General features: G+C 35.8%; 1 protein-coding gene across 1 annotated transcript; it reads left to right on the plus strand.

The window, feature by feature from the left end:
• The first annotated feature begins 5,303 nt into the window (after positions 1 to 5,303).
• Positions 5,304 to 18,458, plus strand: LOC136820025 (lysyl oxidase homolog 2-like). Its single transcript, XM_067076264.1, has 12 exons — positions 5,304 to 5,784; positions 6,967 to 7,183; positions 7,957 to 8,127; positions 8,517 to 8,702; positions 10,669 to 10,863; positions 11,250 to 11,387; positions 11,993 to 12,167; positions 13,635 to 13,763; positions 14,400 to 14,574; positions 15,680 to 15,798; positions 16,562 to 16,885; positions 17,626 to 18,458. Exons 1-12 carry the CDS (start codon positions 5,546 to 5,548, stop codon positions 17,847 to 17,849), a joined length of 2,292 nt encoding a protein of 763 aa, XP_066932365.1. The 5' UTR covers positions 5,304 to 5,545; the 3' UTR covers positions 17,850 to 18,458.
• Positions 18,459 to 19,406: the final 948 nt, after the last annotated feature.

Genomic DNA, 19,406 nt, shown 5'->3' on the forward strand with positions numbered 1-19,406 from the left:
TGAAAATCAAAAGCAATCCTAAATACTTCTACTCCTATGCAAAAAGATTCACAAAAACTAAACCTAAAGTTGGCCCACTGAAAAATCCAACCACCAACAAATTAACAACTGACTCGCAAGAGATGGCAAACATCTTACAAAAGCAATACTGTTCAGTATTTACCACTCCCAAAACAGACTACAGTTTTCTGAATTCAAATGAGACAAAAGACTCCTCAACCCTTGAGCACATTACTTTCACAGAAGATGATTTCATCCAACAAATTGACACTATTCCAGCCAACTCGTCAGCGGGACCAGATGGCTTGCCAGCAAAGTTTTTCAAAATGTGCAAGAAATCACTTTCTAAGCCACTTAAGATGATATGGCAAAACAACTTTGACAAAGGAATCACACCTGAAATTCTCAAAACAAGCCACATTACACCAATATTCAAGAAAGGAGATCAAGGTTTACCAGAGAATTATCGACCTGTTGCCCTGACATCAATTACCACTAAAATATTTGAGAAAATAGTCAGAGAGAAATTGCAAATCCACCTTGAAGAAAACAACCTATACAATCCAACACAACATGGTTTCAGACCAGGGCGATCTTGCTTGAGTCAACTATTGGCTCATGTAGAAAGACTGATATCTCACCTACAAAACAATGAAAATGTTGATGTAATCTACCTTGACTTCAGCAAGGCCTTTGACAAGGTGGACCATCACATCTTGCTACACAAGCTAAAAATCAATGGAATCAAAGGACAACTATTGAACTGGATACAATCCTTCCTTACTGAGAGATACCAAAAAATTTCCATAAACACGTTCCTATCAGATGAAGCGAAAGTTACAAGCGGAGTTCCACAAGGCTCAGTTCTGGGCCCCCTCTTGTTTCTGGTAATGATCAGTGACATAAACGAAAAGATTAAACATTCCATCCTCTCATCTTTTGCTGATGACACAAGACTTATGAAGGCAATATCTTGCGCTGCAGATGTGAGTTTGCTTCAAGATGATCTAGACGTTGTCTATGACTGGACATCCATCAACAATATGGAGCTCAATGGAAAAAAGTTTGAACACATTGCATACGGAAAAAATGAACAACTGAAAGTACACTCAGTCTACAAATCAGATGTACAGCAGCCAATCGAAATAAAAAGTGCAGTGAAAGACCTGGGTATCCTGCTCTCAAACAACCTGTCATATGAAATGCACATTCAAACGATCACTGACAGAGTCAAGGGTATAAGTGCCTGGATATACAGAACCTTCAAGTCCAGAGATAAATCAGTAATGATCACTCTTTGGAAGACATTGGTACTTCAACATCTGGAATACCGCTCCCAGCTATGGTCTCCTACAAAGCGATCCCTGATGCAAGAACTGGAGTATCTGCAAAAATCCTTTATAAAAGGGATCCAACTTCCACCCAATTTGAATTATTGGGAGAAGCTCAAACACCTCAATATGTACAGTCTCGAGAGAAGACGCGAAAGATACCAAATTATATATACATGGTGTATAATCGAACAACTGGTGCCAAATTTTAACTATGGTGAAGGGGAAGGCGGTATTTATTCATATACAAACCAACGCCTGGGAAGAAAATGCCACCTCAAACCAGTGAATACAACGAACAAGAACATTTGGAAGAGCTGCCTTTCAGACACCGGTCCAAGACTATTCAATGTGTTACCAAGAAAAATACGTGACATGACCAAATGTTCCAAAAATTCCTTCAAAAAACAACTTGATCAATTTCTGCAAGATGTTCCCGACCAGCCACTGCTCCCTGCCTATCTCCCTTACAGGATGGCTGACTCGAATTCAATTGTTGAAATGGTCAAACACCGGACCCCACGGGTTGAGTGAGCAGAGAATTTGCTGAAACACATCAAAGGTAATCAAAGGTAGGTAGGTATTACATGTGTGATATAGGTGTAATATATAATTCAAGTATTAGAGGTCTGTGTTATACACAACATAAAATGCGAAAGCAAGTGGTAAGCACGTGGATAGATTTTTGGCTTAAAAATAGTTCTAGATCAATAAAATACCTGTGGAATTATATTTTTGACATTAACAACTGTTTTTCAAACATTTTCTTTGTGTCTTACAGTACTTGAAGCTAACTTGTCAACACTGACCTGTGACCCGTGACCTGTGACCTGCGTTTTACACTAACCGTCTACATTGTGACATATCCAAAAATGCCATAAGAGTGCAAAAAAAAACTGGGGGCATTATGGCTGTTTTTACCGCCTAAGTTGCTCTTAAAAAGCAGTCTAATGTCAACATCTCGATGACAAAGTTTAGATGACGTCATACAAATTAATTTAACCTTTTCTTTTTGATTCAGAGATTCTCAACATTTAAATCAGGTGACATCACTGTTACACAGAACATGAGAATTGTTTTCTTTAATTTAGTCTGTTCCTTCTAATTTTTTTGTTTGCATTTAAAATCAACATCGCTTTCCTAATTTTTCTATTTTTAGGAAGGCTTTTAGGCCCTTCGACAGACACTTTGACAAAGTGCACCTATACCTCGAAAATTTACCCAAAAAGGCAAAAAATCGCTAAAATTAGCTGCACTTGAGGAAAAAATAGCTGAACTCTGCACTCGAGGTTAAATAACCGTCTGAACTTGCACCTGAAAACCTAAAATTTTGCACCTGCACTCAACTTTTTCCGAGTTGTGCACTTGAGATCTCGAGCAAAAGTGCCACACTCTGCAAACTGGCTGTGAGTTTAAATCAAACCTTAATCGCCTGTGCAGCAACCAAGGTCAATGACCTCTATACCACAACTTAAAAGTTTTCCATATCAATTTCTATGAGCTTTGGAATAACAGTATTGATTTTGATAGCTTTAAAGTCTTCAAAAATTTCCTGTTTGGACCTGCATATAGTTTTTTGTATCTTTTCATTCATGGGTGAAATTTATGTCAGTCAGGAAGAGGCAGCTTACTTGAGGTTTGCTTAAAGATAGCCCCTTACTGGATTTTGCCAATTTGAACTATTAGATTTCCATTTTGATGAGTTTGAATTTTGTTTTTTTTACCCATTGTCATAGGTAAAATCTCACTTTTTCTTAATAGACCTTTTGTTTATCAGGAGTCATAATGAATAATTAAATAAACTCCAGCATTAAAACAATGACACATTAATGCATGGTTATTAAAAGTGTTAAAGGTCTATTTACATTGGAAGATGTTTCAATTGGTGTATAATATGATTATGTTTTTCTCAAAAAAGGGTTTGATTTGAAATTGTGCACAGCTACTAGTCATTATGATTTCAGACTGTTACAGTATGTAATGCTTCTCATTAGCAGTTTTCTGTTTTTTTTGTTGCACACATATTGTTTACAGGGGCATTCGTTTTTAAAACAATAAGTTTAATGATGTGCAACACCTGGCGAGACAGTGCACTGCATAATGTCTTTTAACAATTTCCACCCAGTTGTATGTCAAAAAATGTAAAAGTGAAGCATTGCATAGAAAAAAAGAAAAGCTACATGATTTATAATATCTAGAAGTCATTCCACTGTTACATATTCTGAATACTGGGGTAGCATTATTTTTAAAGTGATAAATTACTGTGTTGTTTGAGGGTTGAAGGGATTGGGTTAGATAGTAATGGTTATTTATTACAAAAGCAAAAGGGCAAATCAAAGCAACTTTTATTGTTTCAGTACATGTCAATTACTTTTGATTTTTAATTGACTAAAGGGTTTTTATTTCAGAGGGTTCATAATATTGAGATTTGTATTTATAGATCAAACAATGAAAAATTGTTGAGGTTAGTTCCAGCTGCCAAGGGTACTAGCAGGTTTCAAATTGCAATTACTTTGATTGCCAGCCACTCAGGACTATCACACATATAGTTGTGTAAACCAAATTACAACAAAATATTTCTACATGCTTAATAGGATGCTAACGTTCCATAGATAAAGATAGATGGGTTCAACAGAGGGCACAACAAAAATTGGTATGATATTTACTTAACAATAGGATGTCAACATGGATTATCATTATACCAACCCTAGCAATCTTTTAAGAAGATAATCTGGCTCAGAACTAGATTTAATGAGAGAGCTAAAAAGAATTCATTACTAAACTTTAACTTTAAAGGAAGAATTTTAATGAATACTTTGGTGGATCTGGCAGAAATCAGCCATAATCCACTAAATGAACTCAAAATTTAGTTTTTTTCTGACATCTTTCAAATTAAATTTTCCAAATTCGTGCTCTTTCAGGCCTTAATTTTGGTTTATATTGATTTTATAATGATACTTAGATAAAATATTCTGCAACCTCTGAATAAATTACTCTCAAATATATTTCCCTTTCTCTAAATTTTCTTCCTTTAGAGTTCAACCACATAGTATGTACGCAAAAAACTTCCAGATTTTTGACACCCCTCTCCCTTGTACCAAGAGAACTATAGAATTGCCATCATTTAAACAATAGATGTAGCTTTTCTAACCCTCTCTCCCCCACACACATACTATATGAATGACCCCTTAATGTATGTATTCTCAAATCTAATTTAAACAAGTGGTAGATAAATCTGAGGCATATAATCCATCCAATGTTTCTTCAATAAGTAAACTGTTGTTCTTTCTTTGAGGTCAAGATTAAAATGTAAAATCAATACCTTTTTAGCTTCAATTTATCCGTCTCTGACTTATTATATAACTTTTTATGTCATTCTCCCAGGATAAACCATTATTTAGAATCAAAATATTCATCCATTTCTGTACCATAATCGTTATGTTTAATCATAATCATTTTATAATCTGATTGTTATGTATACGCAGAAAACAAAGCTCTACAAGAATTCACATCCGTGGAATGTACAAGGATTCTCATTACCACACTGTTATTTCAAGAATAGAGCATTTGTAGAGCACTAAAACTGTGATGATAAATTTTTAATTTGAAAATAAAATTGATATAGTTTTCTTTCAATAAAAGTACATGACTTAAAGTTTCGTGCTTCTGCACTTGTTCAAATGTACAAGAGAAAGAGACGTTTGTTTATCATCGAGCACTATTCAGTTTGATTTAAGAATTTGAAAATATTTAAATCTTTTCGAGTAGATATTACTGTTAAACTGTTACTATTTGGATAAAAGGGTTGCAGAATTTTAATATATCCTAGACAACAGCATATAACCTGATGACAACATAACCTAGCCTGGTGACAATCGGTTATTGAGGTTATAAAGAAGAAATGACGTAACGTAAATAACACCTCTTTCAAAAGAGAATAAATATCCTTTACAAAGTTTATGTTTGGGCTTTTTCAAAAAACGTGGATAATTTTTTTGATATTATTCTCACTTACTGTATTCTTATATTCCTGGTCTGTCGTTTCAAAAGATCATTAAAAAAGAAGCAAAAGTATCGTGTTATAACATTGAAATTTTAGCTGTATTATTACTGACTTTAAAAGTTGTGTCTGAAGTCTGGAATGTCGAGATACTTTACCATTTGTTGAAAGTTAAAGATATTTTTGTACTTGAGAACGATTCTATTGATACAAGATGAGAAAACCTTTATTCTTATGCTGGAATATTTTTTTGGTGTTATGTTTCGTGGTCCAAATACATTGCAGACAAACTTATTCTTTGATTGGAGATAAAGGATCCAATGAAGGGATTCTAGTTGTTGAAGAAAATGGCAGTTTGAAATTTACTTGTTCAAATTATTGGGGTGCACAAAATTCTAAAGTTCTTTGTCGTGAATTGGGCTATCGTAAACATTTGGCCACGAATTCAAAGAGGTATCAAATCTCTATGTGAATTTTTTTATCAACACGTTTTTACCCCAAGAAGGTTGTGCCCCCCCCCCTTTGGATGTGATTAGCTTCAGTCTAAAAGTGTTCTTAAAATATTTTTAATTTCACCACTTTGGGAGTATTTTTGTGCAATTTCCTAGGAAATTGGGTGTTTTAGAGTCCATAAAGCCTAAAAATTCTTTACTTATTTTTAATGTTTTGACCATTTAAGCCTCGTGTCCTTATATGGTTTGTTCTTATAAAAAACATGTATACGTTAGCTACCAATATACAAATTTGAAAAAAAAATAGAAGTTAGTGGTCGCATTTTATTTTGATTCATCAAGGGAAAATGGATCTTGCTTTCTAAAAGACAGAATTGAACCTAAGTGTTGCATAATTTAGAAACGATTTATTTTTGAAAGTTATTAAGATTTTCAGGGCTATCTAACCAAACCACAGACACATTCTAAAGAGAACCATTTTGTGGTTGAGAAACTCCAATTCGATACTATAAACATTTTTAAAAAGTATTTGCCTGAGATATTCTCTCGAGTTTTGTCACCTTGTCTTATTATATATTCTGACTTGACGATTAATCTATTAAGTAAACAATGTTAAATGGGACCAATTTGTTATGAAATCTGACCTGTCAAGACGACTGTATTAAATTGTAGAAAAAAAGAGAAAGATGGCCTCGTCATTTCTTTTCTAAGTTTGATCCACGTGATAAATAGGGGCTGATTTGATCCATTTGACCTGTTATTGGCACTGACCTTTATATATCCCTATAATATATGCAATATCCGCCATCTTTGATCGGAGTTTTTTTGGATTTTTGGTTGGCCGGGATTGAGTAACTTTGTCCAGGGATATATGAAGGTCAGTGGTAATTGGGGACCAGAAAAATAATTTGATATAGAGATTTTCATTTTAAATGAAGGTCTAGAAACGTGGTTTTACCCAAAAACGTATTCTTCCCAGTCACCAAAATGAACACAGTGGAGTCTCTTTAACTCGAACATATACAACTCGAAAATATCCTTATCTCGAACAAGCTTTCTCGTCCCTTCAGTTAATAATGTCTTATAAACCTTATTCCATAACTCGAAACTTCCTTAACTCGAACAAATTTAAGTTTCCCATTTAGGTTCGAGTTATAAAGACTCTGCTGTCTTTACTTTTTAGAGCATCTTCAATCAGAACACTGCGGGGTCATCAGAAAACTTTTTATCCGTTTGATGTCACTTGTGAAAGCAACGAAAAAACATTGACTGAATGTCACCGCAAGTACGTCAAGAATGTAAACATCGATAGGCATTGTTGGGCGAATTCTTACGTTTATATCCAATGTGATTCACAGATAGAAGAAAGAGATAATCGAACTCTCGAAGATCCTTTTAATGTAAGAAGAAAATTTTCACTTTTTAAGGCTTGGGACACGAGAAGTTTTTTTCGCGTTGGTGCAATGCAACATTCTCCATCCCACCAATACAAGAAAAAAAGTGTGTGTCCAATGGTTTCTTTTTTTGTTTTTTATGGGACAAAAAGTCAGGGAAATACCCAAAAGACACGCTGATTCTGTCCCCGGGACAATGGAAAAATGGGGTGGAGACACGAGAAAGCGTTTCAGGTTGGTGGGATGGAGCATGTTGCGTTGCACCAACACGAAAAAAAACTTCTCGTGTCCCCAAGCCTTTAGTCTTCTGGATATTATTTATTTCCCATAACACAAAAATTCATAATACACCATCTAACGTTTGTTTAAAGTTACGTTCTTTTTGTGAGAAAAGACATAATGAAAAGTAATGGCCCGTTGGAAAGATGATTTTGAGCTGATGATTTTAAGAGGCTTAAAAATCGTTAAAATATTTTTGAAAATGAAGAAGGCAAGAAAGGAAGTTTTTTTCTACTAGATCTAAAATCTTGAATTTATATTTTGCGTATTACAGATTTTGAATATGTATTCAGAATCCGTCTAAGTCCCCGGTCTGTTTAGGTGGGCTGGAACTTTCTGAATCTCGAATACACAATGGAAGGTTGGATGGTAGGATGGTAGGAGTGTGGAAAAGTCTTGTTTATGAATGCGATCTTTCAAGCTCCCCGTCAAAGACTCAAAAGTTTTTGTACAATAGAAATTAGTTTGGTTCCAAAAATAAACACCCTTTTCGTTCATAGGTTCGGTTAATCAACAAGAATGTGGTTCAAGGTCCTGTAAGCTCTGGTTATCTTCGTATATCATCCTTTTCAAGTGATGGAGAACGTAGATTGGCGAGTGTCTGCATAGATGATTGGAGTGATGCCAGTGCCTTAGTTGCTTGTAAAAACACTGGCTTCTCTAAAGTTAAGGTATGTTCAAGGAACACATCTACTATACACGACATTAATTAATCTTATCAGTCTTATAAGTCCTTAAGGTTCCCTGCTATTGGGAGTTGTTCATACTTGTATCGTCCTCCAACGATTGCAAAAAGTGGTTAGTGTTCGGGCCTCGCGATGAACGCCATTCTCCCAGTGTTGTTCGAGTGCCTTCACAGCTCACTCGCAACTGTAGAGTCGCAATGCTTGGCTGCGAGCTGTGATTCCTACTCCCTCGCGGTAAGGATCAATTCCTAGATATCAGAGGGCCAATATTTTTCCATCTATCTAAATTCTTCCCTGAAATCAATGAAATAATGAATTTTAATCTAAATCTACTATTATATATATTTTTTACTTCAACCTTATTTTACCATTAGAAATTCACCAGTTCCGTTTACAATGATATTGATTCGAACGAAATGGCGTTCCTTAGATTCCGTTGTCATGGAAATGAATCCATTTTAGAGCAATGTGAACATGAGACTACAGAATTTTGCACGAATAATGAGATTGTTTTCTTGGAGTGTGGAACTGAAGATGAAAATGCTGTCATTACAGAATTGGTTTGTTTATTTTAAATCATGCTTGCACGTAACGAACGAAATATAGCCATTCTATTGGTTACATTCAAGTGTTACGTCACTTCTAACCAATAGAATAGCTTCATTCGATTTCGGAGCGAAACGAAACCGTCACGTGTGAACATGGTCTTAGTAGCGATATCTTTCAACGTCATTCTTACATATTTTTGGTATAGACATACTAAAAGTTCTTTCGTCTAGGGCGGATTTCCGTCTCAGTGAAGTATAAAAAGAGACCTGCCCGACGTCTCAAAATTCTGCAAAGTCCATCGTTTCAAAAATATGTGTTGATTTGCAGTGTAAAATTCATTTTCCGTCTCAAACGAAAAACTTTGTTTTTGACCACTGCATAGAACTAAATATGCTTCATTCACTTATTTTTTTGAACTTAAATAGTCAAACCATACTTATATTCCCTAAGGGCCTTTCTGCTGTTTTCAGATCCATAATTTAAATAAAATTTAAGCTTACCACAAATTTCAAAATGTAAGCTCAATGATCGGAAATTATACTTCTATTTCAATCAGGAAGAAAAGACACTTTTTGGACCTACCCCGGTGGGGTAGAGGTCCTATAAATTAACCGATGTCCGTCCGTTCGTTCGTCCGTTCGTTCGTCCGTCCGTCTGTTACCAGCTTTTCTCAGGATTGGCTCATTAGTTTTTTTTGATTTTTAGCACAATGATGCAAAATAGCAATGCCAAAAATGTGACGGAGCCTGATTTTTGGGAAAAAATTTATTTGGGCAAATTTGGGCCAAAAACTACCTAAAAATAGGGTTTTTTGGACTTTGTGCAAAATCCTGTCATTACTTTTTTCTGATTTTTTGTACAAAGATGGAGGGCAAGATTCTCTAAAGAATGGCTGAAGTAGTTTTTCCCGGAAAATTCTTATTCGCCTTAAAAAACGGATTTTCGTATTTTGGGGAAATTCCCTTTAACCAAATAAGAAAATATAGCTTTTCTCAATGTTAACTCATTATTTTTTTCTGACTTTTTTCACAATGATGCAAAAATGGCAATGCCTAAAATGTGACGGAGCCCGATTTTCGAAAAAATATATATTTGGGCAAATTTTGGCCAAAAACTCCCTAAAATAGGGTTTTTTGGACTTTGTGCAAAATCATGTCATTACTTTTTTCTGATTTTTTGTACAAAGATGGAAGGCAAGATTCTGTAAAGAATGGCTGAAGTGGTTTTTCCCGGAAAATTCTTATTCGCCTTAAAAAACGGATTTTCGTATTTTGGGGAAATTCCCTTTAACCAAATAAGAAAATATAGCTTTTCTCAATGTTGACTTATTATTTTTTCTAATTTTTCGCACAATGATGCAAAATGGCAATGCCTAAAATGTGACGGAAATCGCCGTTTTTCTGGATTTTCATTGGATTTTTTTCTTATATTTGGTTGTTTTTTCATTCAAAAACATTATTAATAGCAATGCCCACCATCAAGCATGTTTCAATTTTCAAAAAAATTGATTTTTGAAACCGGAACTATTCAAAAATCGCCGGAACAACCTATTTTCGCCGGAAAGACAGTATTTCTTGAATTTCTGGAGCTCTACTTAATATTTTTTAATGAAATTTTGAGCACTGATGAAAGATGAACCGAAACTTTCTATTTCTATTTTCCCTACTCCCCTTCCCTCTTCCCCTATCAACAATCAATGATAAAATTTAATGTGTTATGCATTTTCGCAAAACGCTATATCATCTGACTGATTGTTTTCATTTTTCTCCTTATTGCCTTATTATCTAGCTTTCATCATCAGGTAGGTCCATTCAGCATGTTGCTTGTTTATTCTGCTACGGGAAGTTTCATGCCACTTTGGTTACAATCTTCAGGCTTTAGTTTCTTCCTGACTGACATCTCTCTACTTATGTATCGAGCACTGTGAAAAACTGAAGAAATACTTACTTCTATTTCAATACTGCATTTCTTAAATAGAATGGTGAAATTCGTGTAAGAGGAGGTGCTTACTCAAGCGTTGGGCGTGTCGAAGTGTTTGATGGACAACAATGGGGTACAATCTGTGATGACAAATGGGATCTATTTGATGCAAATATTGTTTGCCAGCAGCTTGGTTTTGGCTCTGCAATAGAAGCGACGCATTGGGCTGACCATGGTGAAGGCCTTGGGAATGTAAGTTTAATCCTGTTTATTCAGTTTATCATGGTATGCATTTCCTAATGTTTTCTGCGGAAACATCCCGGTTTTTGCCAGGAGTCGCAAATTTTAGAGAAGATGATACATCAACTGAAAATGAAATGTTAAAAAAATACCATGTGATAGCCTAGCTTTATACTTATTGCTGTTTTCAGCTGCACATAGTACTTTCATTCTACAGTTGACGCATCTCTAATTCGACTTTCTTCTTTTCTATACGCTCCATTATTCGATAATTACCGTCAACAAGAAACTCTCATAAACGACGCTCTTCGATTCAATACGCTCCTTTATTCGACGAAAATTTAATTCTCCTTGAAAATCAAATTAGGGAGCGTACCAACTGTATTCTGATTTTATAGATTTTGATGACAAACGTGGCTTGTAATGGCACGGAAAAACATTTGAAAGATTGCATTCATTCAACGGACACCACGTCATGTACACATCGAGAAGACGCTGGTGTTAGATGTAGGAGACCTTTCGCCAACCATAAAATGGTAATATAACCATATTGATTCCCGGAAAATTCTCCCCCGGTGAATGTCCTCTGGTGAAGTCCCCTGGAAAATTTCCAAACAGAAAATACCACCTGGAAGATTTGACTGAAGGTCTCGTCCAACATTTTATTTGCATCGTCGCTCCAAAACTTCATAATACCGATTTTCACTAATCCTTGATTTTTACGGTAAAGCCTAATACACCCTTCCTGAGTTTATTTCGACTTTTAGAAAAACACTATTCCAAAACCCTGCTCTGCTTGCATTTAATTTAGAAAGATTCTACTACGAAAAATACAAAATCAACAAAAAAAGAATTATGTTAAAAACTCTTCCGGTTCTTGAGATATTTCAATTTTAAAGTTCATGGAAACGGAATAGAAACGAGGCCCGTAAGGATAAATCATCTTTTAAGAGAGGTTTGACCATAAAAACAAAGGAGTTAAAACAGACATAAAAAAGACGGGGTAACTCTTTCGCAAATACTTAGTCGCTCTAAGGGTACGTCCTTTGAGGCCCATTCCGTACGTACCCGATATCCTCCAGCCCTACGTACCCCGGAGGGGGTTTCAATTCAAGTCTATGACAGAGCTTTTTTTCTTCAGCAAATCAAACTTGTTGGTGGGAAGAAACCTACAGAAGGTCGTATTGAATTTCTGGATAGTAAAAATGAATGGAGCGGTATTTGCGGTATTGGGTTCGGACGATCAGAAGGTGAAGTCGTTTGCCGGCAATTAGGACTAGATTTTGTGAAGTGGGCTGGACGCTCATATAAATATGGTAATGTTCATTTCCTAGTCCTAGTGCAGAGTTGATTGTTATTTAATCTCAGACATAAACCGATTGGTTCAGAAGTTTTTAACACTTAAAGATGAAATTTGCACTTGGATTTTCCAAAAGCAATTGAATAATTAAAGGAATTTTTCTATATCTAGACTTCAGAACTTACCTTCAATAATCAGGAAGCGAGAGAGTGAACCATCCTATCAAAGGAGTGTGATTTTTTTCGTGCCTTGCTCGTCTTCGTGCCCTTCGTGCCTTTCGGAAAATAGTTCGTGCCTTTTGAAAAAGTTTGTGCCTTTCGAAAAAGTTCGTGCCTTTTGAAAATAGTTCATGCCTTTTGAAAATAGTTAATGACAAATAAAATAACCAGAAGCTTCATTTGGTTGAAAATCTTAGAACTAGAAGGGTGATTCAAACTACACTTTCTAATTAGATTGGCTTTAAATCCTTAAAGTAGTTTGTGTGAGCATGGGTATACTTATTTGAGGGTTTTTTTTTGAGGGGGCACCAAAAAGGAAAGACGCAAAAAAGGCTATTCAAAAACACTGATTTCAGCGCCCCTCCCCCCCCCCCTCAAAAATTGCAGTTTTTAGCCCTATTAAATGAAGATATGTCAGATATGTCGTAAAATTTTCGCAGTCGCTTTGGTCGCGTTACTTTTTTACAATTTTTCCTAGTAAAGGGGCGCCAAACTGCCGATTTTACTATTTTGCCTCCCCAGGTAAAGTGTTTGCCAAGATGTCTTCCTCACGTAAATAAATAAAATAAATAATAAAATAAACATTATGCATAGGGACGAATGCACTTTCGAATGTTTAGTTCAAGATTCGAATGTTTTGTTTTGAAAAGACAGGAAAGACAAAAAAGAATATAAGAAGTGAAAGAAGAGCTAGAAATTTTTTTTCTCGAAAGGCACGAACTTTTTTTCGAAAGGCACGAACTTTTTTTCAAAAGGCACGAACTTTTTTCCGTAAGGCACGAACTCTATTTTAAAAGGCACGAACTCCTTTTCGAAAGGCACGAATTTTTTTTCAAAAGGCACCAACTTTTTTCAAAAGGCACGAAGGTACGAAAAAAATCACACTCCTATCAAAGGAACTGGCCTAGAACATAAATATCTTAGGAAATCACTACGCTGAAAATATCTTTAAGGGTTAGGAAGGAAGCGAGACTCGTTAAATGTAATTTTTAGCAATTTTTTAATGTTATTGTTAAAGTCAATTCCAAAAAAAGATGAAAAATGAAGCTGAATAAAATGAAGATTTTTTTTTACTTGATCGAAAATTTTGAATTTTGAAATTTTTCTGAAACTTGAATTTCGATGATTTCAAATATTTTTTCAGATTTTTAATATCATTCTTGGGTCAAAAGTTACACCTCAAAGTGAGTCCGTTTTAGCCATTTTAAGCCTACTACCTACAAAACTATATTTCCGAACCCACAAACTTTACTTTCCTTTCATAGGATTGAATTACAGGAAACGCATGTTTGACGTTCGATGCAAGGGAAGTGAATCGGAATTATCGGAATGTTCATATTCCGATTATTCCCGATGTCGGTATTATGATATGGCTAGCGTCATTTGTACACAATGTGAGTAATTGTTTGATTGTCGGTAGAATATTTGTCGCTGAAAGATTCGTTGGTCAAGAAAAATTGTCCAAGCCGGCGTGTTTTTTCTTTTTAAAAACCACGCATGTACTCTTAGGTGCCAAATAAACGCCCCCCCCCCGTTTGTTAATTTTTTGAAAATTTTCCAACCCCCCTGGACCTTATTAGGACCCCCCCCCCAAGTCCCCTTATTTTGCTCCAAAAAGCCTGATTTTAGCCTATATTTACCTTATTTTTGGGTTTTCAGAGGTACAATTTCCAACCCCACTGGTAATTAGGTCCCCCTGTTTAATAAGATTTCGAAAAATTTCCAACCCCCCCCCCCCCCCCCCCCTTTATTTGGTTAAAATAGCATGGCACTTTTCTCCCTGGATTTCTTCTTCTACTCACTATAATGGTCTCAAGGTTAGAACCTCGTAAACAATGCAAAGAAAATTAGCCAAATATCATGGTGCATTATTTAAGCGAATTTAAGCCAAGTTTGTACGCCTAAAGTAAGACAGGTACAACAATTGAGCCTTCAAACTTTTGCATCATGAAAATGATCTACATTTATACTAAAGGCGTTCTTCCTGCTTTCCTTTGTAAATGTTTTGTAATGATATTTTCAAACCATAGATGCACCAGACCTGGTCATGGACATTCACTTATTCAAACAGAGCATCAAAGTGGATACACATCCTCTCCATCATTTACGTTGTTCCTTCGAAGAAAGATGTCTTTCACCTGAGGTGGATAATATTTGGGGTAGAAATGGTTTCCATAACAGACACTTGTTAAAATTTACATCAAGGTAAGATTTTAAGTATGTTTTTAATTTGCGACCGAAGTCGTACCGAAGGTCGACCATTTTTCCTTATTGTCTACCCGAAAGTAGAAGTGGCCACCACTCTCCTCCTCGCCCCCCCCGTATTTCTTCACTCACCCTCACCTCTTCTCTTTAATTACTAACAAATTTTCATTGGGGAATCAAGTAACATTTTCTAACCTTTGGTATGATTCGGTTAGGGTATGAACCAACAACCTTGTAAACACGCACCTTGTATCTGCTAGGTGTCTGCTGGCTTAGCCTTAGGAATGTCAGAGATTCGATGAGCTTATAAATTTCATGTCTGTTCTTAAAGCCGTTTATTAATGAACTCTAAAGATAACTAACTGCTCTACAAGCCCATAGGAAGCATTTTTATTTTGAGGGAGCAAAGTGAGAAGTATAAACCGAGGGCCAGCCATGGTTTGGCCCCATGGAAAAAAAATTTGCAATTCAAGGTGTCTAGATTGTTGAAAACGCATCTAATTGAAGGATTATGTTCAAAATGATGCCATTGATACGAGATTTTCCAAAGCTACCAACTTTTGGAAAAAACTTGTTTGGGGGGCCAAATGCCCCTGTGGCGTGAGCTTACAAGTTCAAAATGATACGAAGACCACGTGGAATCACGTGATCTAAAAGAATAACAATACACAAAAGAATGATAGATAAAAAGATAATTATGCTAAATATGTGTAATTTGTACAAAATGACGTAATAGATTTGACAAACCTTGAGCACCATAGCTCTATCCTGAGGGGGTTTGTCTAAAGAATCCTGCATTTACTAAAAATAAACAAAAAAAGCGACAAATTTCATAAACAACGACAAATGTTGCCATCTACAACCCCGAATGAAAGTGACTGTACCACCCCTACGGATTCATTTCTCTTTGATTATCACGGGAATTAACTACATAACGACAAATTACGCATGCGTGGTACAATGCAGGATTCTTTAGTGCAGGAACAGACAGCCTATACTCTACGGTTGTTATTTCTTTCATGAGGCAAGAATTTGCATTGACCATTTCTGGTTGAATCTTGTTAAATTCGCTTGTGAAAGCTAACCATTATATTCCTCACTTTAGGTTCTTAAACAAAGGAGCGGTAACATTTCGACCACACATCGATAAATCATCATGGCAATGGCACCAATGTCATGAACATTACCATTCAATGGAAACATTCGCTATCTATGATTTGATCGGTAAGACATTCGATTCCGCATTGGACTGTTCCAAAAAATTTCAATACCCGGGGATGGACGAACCTTTTCAAGTCAAAACAAATTTCTTGGAAATGTGTGGATACGCCCTGGAAAACAGCAAAATTTGCAAAAAAGACCCTGGAAAAATTATTTTCATCTCTTAAAGTGAGGGAGGGTGGACTAACTAATATCAGTCGTTTACCCCCCTGGAAGTTTAAGAATAGCTTTTTACCCCTTGGAAACATGAAAAAACACTTCCTTAGACCTCCTGGAAATTTTTCTCAGTTAACCCCCAGGAAAAGTTCTCCACCCCCCCCCTTGTATGATTATAAAATGGAATGGTCCATTTTTGTATACTCATTTCGACAACTGTAGCCTGGGCTGTAAACCTTGTTTTTATTTTTGATATTTCTGGCTTACTGCTTGGTGTTCCTAAGAGATTTACATTCCAATATCAGAAGTTAGCGCAGGCGTATTTTGTCGGTTGATTGTCCGGTTGATTGGGTGACAAAGACCCAGTTATACCAAACAACTCTTTGAGTTATAGTTTACTAAGGTTGAACGATGTCAAATACCTTTATCTATGAGCGCTACAATGCAACGAGGTCTCATATTTGGCTTCATTATATCCTTTAACCTCGTACCCAATTCCTTTATCATGTAGATTTTGTTGGAAATATTTACTAAGGTACTAGAAACACGACTGATCGATTGGTCTATTATAAGTTTTAAGAAAACTTTTTCTCTTTTCGAATTATTTCAGATAACAACGGTTACCGTATTGCGCATGGGCAGAAAGCCAGTTTTTGTTTAGAAGATTCTGACTGCGAACCAGGATACAAGAAGAATTTCAATTGTACTGATAAAGGTGACCAGGGAATTACTGTCAATTGTGCTGATAATTACAGTAATCGAATTGATTGCCAATGGATAGATGTTACAAATGTACCCTTTGGAAATTACTCGTTGAGAGTTGATGCTAACCCTTTAAGGAATGTTACCGAAAGTGATTGGTTGAATAATAGAGCAGTCTGTGAAATCGGATATTTTAATCGCGATGATATTATTGTGAGAGGTTGTACGACAGGTATGCTCTTCTATTGGGCTCTTCCAGAAAATGTTCGTACATGGGGGTAGAAGATATAGTGTCCGGGGGATAGTGAAAAATCCACAACATTTGCCTTGTCCAGGGGGTAAACTTGCTCTGTTTGGGGGTAATTTTGTAATTTTGCTCTGTTTGAGGATAGTTTGGATGTCCAGGGGTCAACTGATGTTTGTCCGGGGGGGGGTTGGACCTGCTGTCCAGGGGGTAAATTTTCAAAAAATGTTATATCCTACACCCATATTCAAAATATTTCTGTATGAGCCCATTTCTATTATCTTTGATAATAGCATCGACACTACTATCCAGTGAAGTTCCCTTCACTAATGCTAGCTTCACTGTTCTTCTGGACAAAGCTTAAGGCTTGGTTACAGATCATTGAGTTTAAAGCCCGAAGGGCTAGAGGCAAAACTTTAACCCTTCTCAGGCAAGAAAAAGTGAAGCCACTTATTTCCTACCCAAAACGCACCGTAATCATGACCACGGATTTTATCTAGGGCCTCCTTTTTTTTGAGGACTGCATTTTTTTAAATCTAGCGATAGATATTAGTTTCAATCCGGCGTTTGTGTAAATGCCACGCCTGGGTGTTCTGGATGGGAAATAAATGATTTCAATTCCCATCCAGGAGTCTCAAGTCTAGCCCTTCGGGCTTGGAAGTCAATGATACAGCCTGATGTTCTTTATATAGTTTGTTCTTATGAAAAAAACGAGTATTTATTTTTAGATCCTTGTTATCAAGAATCGTTTGGTGGAAATTCTTTTGGTCATTGTTGTCAATTTCCATTCGTGTACAATGGACAATTACATTATCAATGTATACAAAAGAACAATAGTTCTGAGAACAATGGAAACAATAGCGAATTAAACAATGAAAATAGATCATGGTGTTCGACCACTAATGATTTCGATCAGGATGGAAAATGGGGATATTGTAGTGAAAAAATCTGAAAAGGAAATTTACATACACGTTTTTTTAATAAGAACATCCATAATTTTTGAAGCCTACAAATGTTCTTAAATTTTTGGGTTTCAAGCCTAAAAATGTTCTTAAAATGTTCTTATTTTAACCATTTTGCGACCATTTTTACCCATTTTCCTAGGAAAACGGGTGTATTTGAGTCTGCAAAGCTTTAAAATGTTCTTACCTTGTTCTTAGCATTTTGGCCATCGAAGCCTTATGTTCTATATAGTTTGTTCTTATAAAAGAAACGTGTATGACTAACATTTTAGCCAGTAACAAAGCTTTGCTCTCCACTCTTTTTTTATAAGAATCAGTAAATTGTTCTTGAGGTTCAGCTATTCTTTTTTTTCAGGCAATTTGAATCTTATTCTTATTTTTAGGGATATAACAGGCTTTATACCCGATTTTACTACTTTGACCCTAAACGTGTTCCCAATTCAGAAATTCCAAGCTCACACTGCACTAAAACTGTTTTAAGAATTGTATCATAAAGAAAAGATTGTGCCTTACAAAACACGACAGCATTGTGACACAGTTGTATCGTTGTTGATAGATAGGAAAATTATAGATGTGGAAAGAAATTAATATATAATGTATAAAATACTAATTTTCGTTTTGATTTTAAAAATTTACGAGTTGTCCACAATCCCATCATTGAACACCAAACAGGGGGTTTGGTGTTATATCGAAAATTCGGTCATATTAGTACCAGATGTACTAAATAAAAGTATTTTTTGTAAACCACAACGTCACTAAACATCGTGTTGACTAAGTTTTAAGTACTGTTCCGAACTGCCCTGAACCAAAATATTTATGATTATAAAAAGTAATGGTCCTAATACACTTCCTTGTCGTAAAAATGGTGTAGAGATGAAGTTTTGCACAAAGGTCCAGGAACATGTCAGGAATCACCAAAAAAAAAGCCCCACCCCAATGAAGATGGGAACACCCTCTCCATAATGGCGGACATGGCACTTTTTTCTACAATTAATCAAGGGACCCTTGATAACTAATTTTTAATTGTTTTCAAATGTCAAAAATAATTAGACAGGGAGATTCATCTCGATGAGTAGATAAAGAAAATGGGGTCACTTTTTAAAACGCTTATTTTTGCTGAGTCAGCAGTTTTTTTCGATTTTAAAATCGTTATATCTCGCCAACAGTTGGTTTTAACATACTAAACCATATACTTTTCTGAAAGCCCATGATCAGGGCTACATGACTAGCTCATCGACGTTCCAATTTATCTATATCAGTGAAAATGCTGACGTCATCAAAATCGTCATTTTTTGGACTTTAGAGGTCATATCTTGGGATCACGTGGTCCAAATTTCAAAAGTGACCCCATTTTCTTTATCTACCCATCGAGATGAATCTTCCTGTCTAGTTATTTTTGACATTTGAAAACAATTGAAAATTGATTAATTGTAGAAAAAAGTACTATGTCCGCCATTATGGATTTGAGAATGTTCCCATCTTCCTGGGGGTGGGGCTTTTCTTTTGGTGATTCCTGACATATCCCTGGACCTCTGTGCAAAATTTCA

The sequence above is a fragment of the Clytia hemisphaerica genome, unplaced genomic scaffold, assembly GCF_902728285.1.
Source record: "Clytia hemisphaerica strain Z4C2 unplaced genomic scaffold, Clytia hemisphaerica genome assembly, whole genome shotgun sequence".
Classification (NCBI taxonomy): domain Eukaryota; kingdom Metazoa; phylum Cnidaria; class Hydrozoa; order Leptothecata; family Clytiidae; genus Clytia; species Clytia hemisphaerica.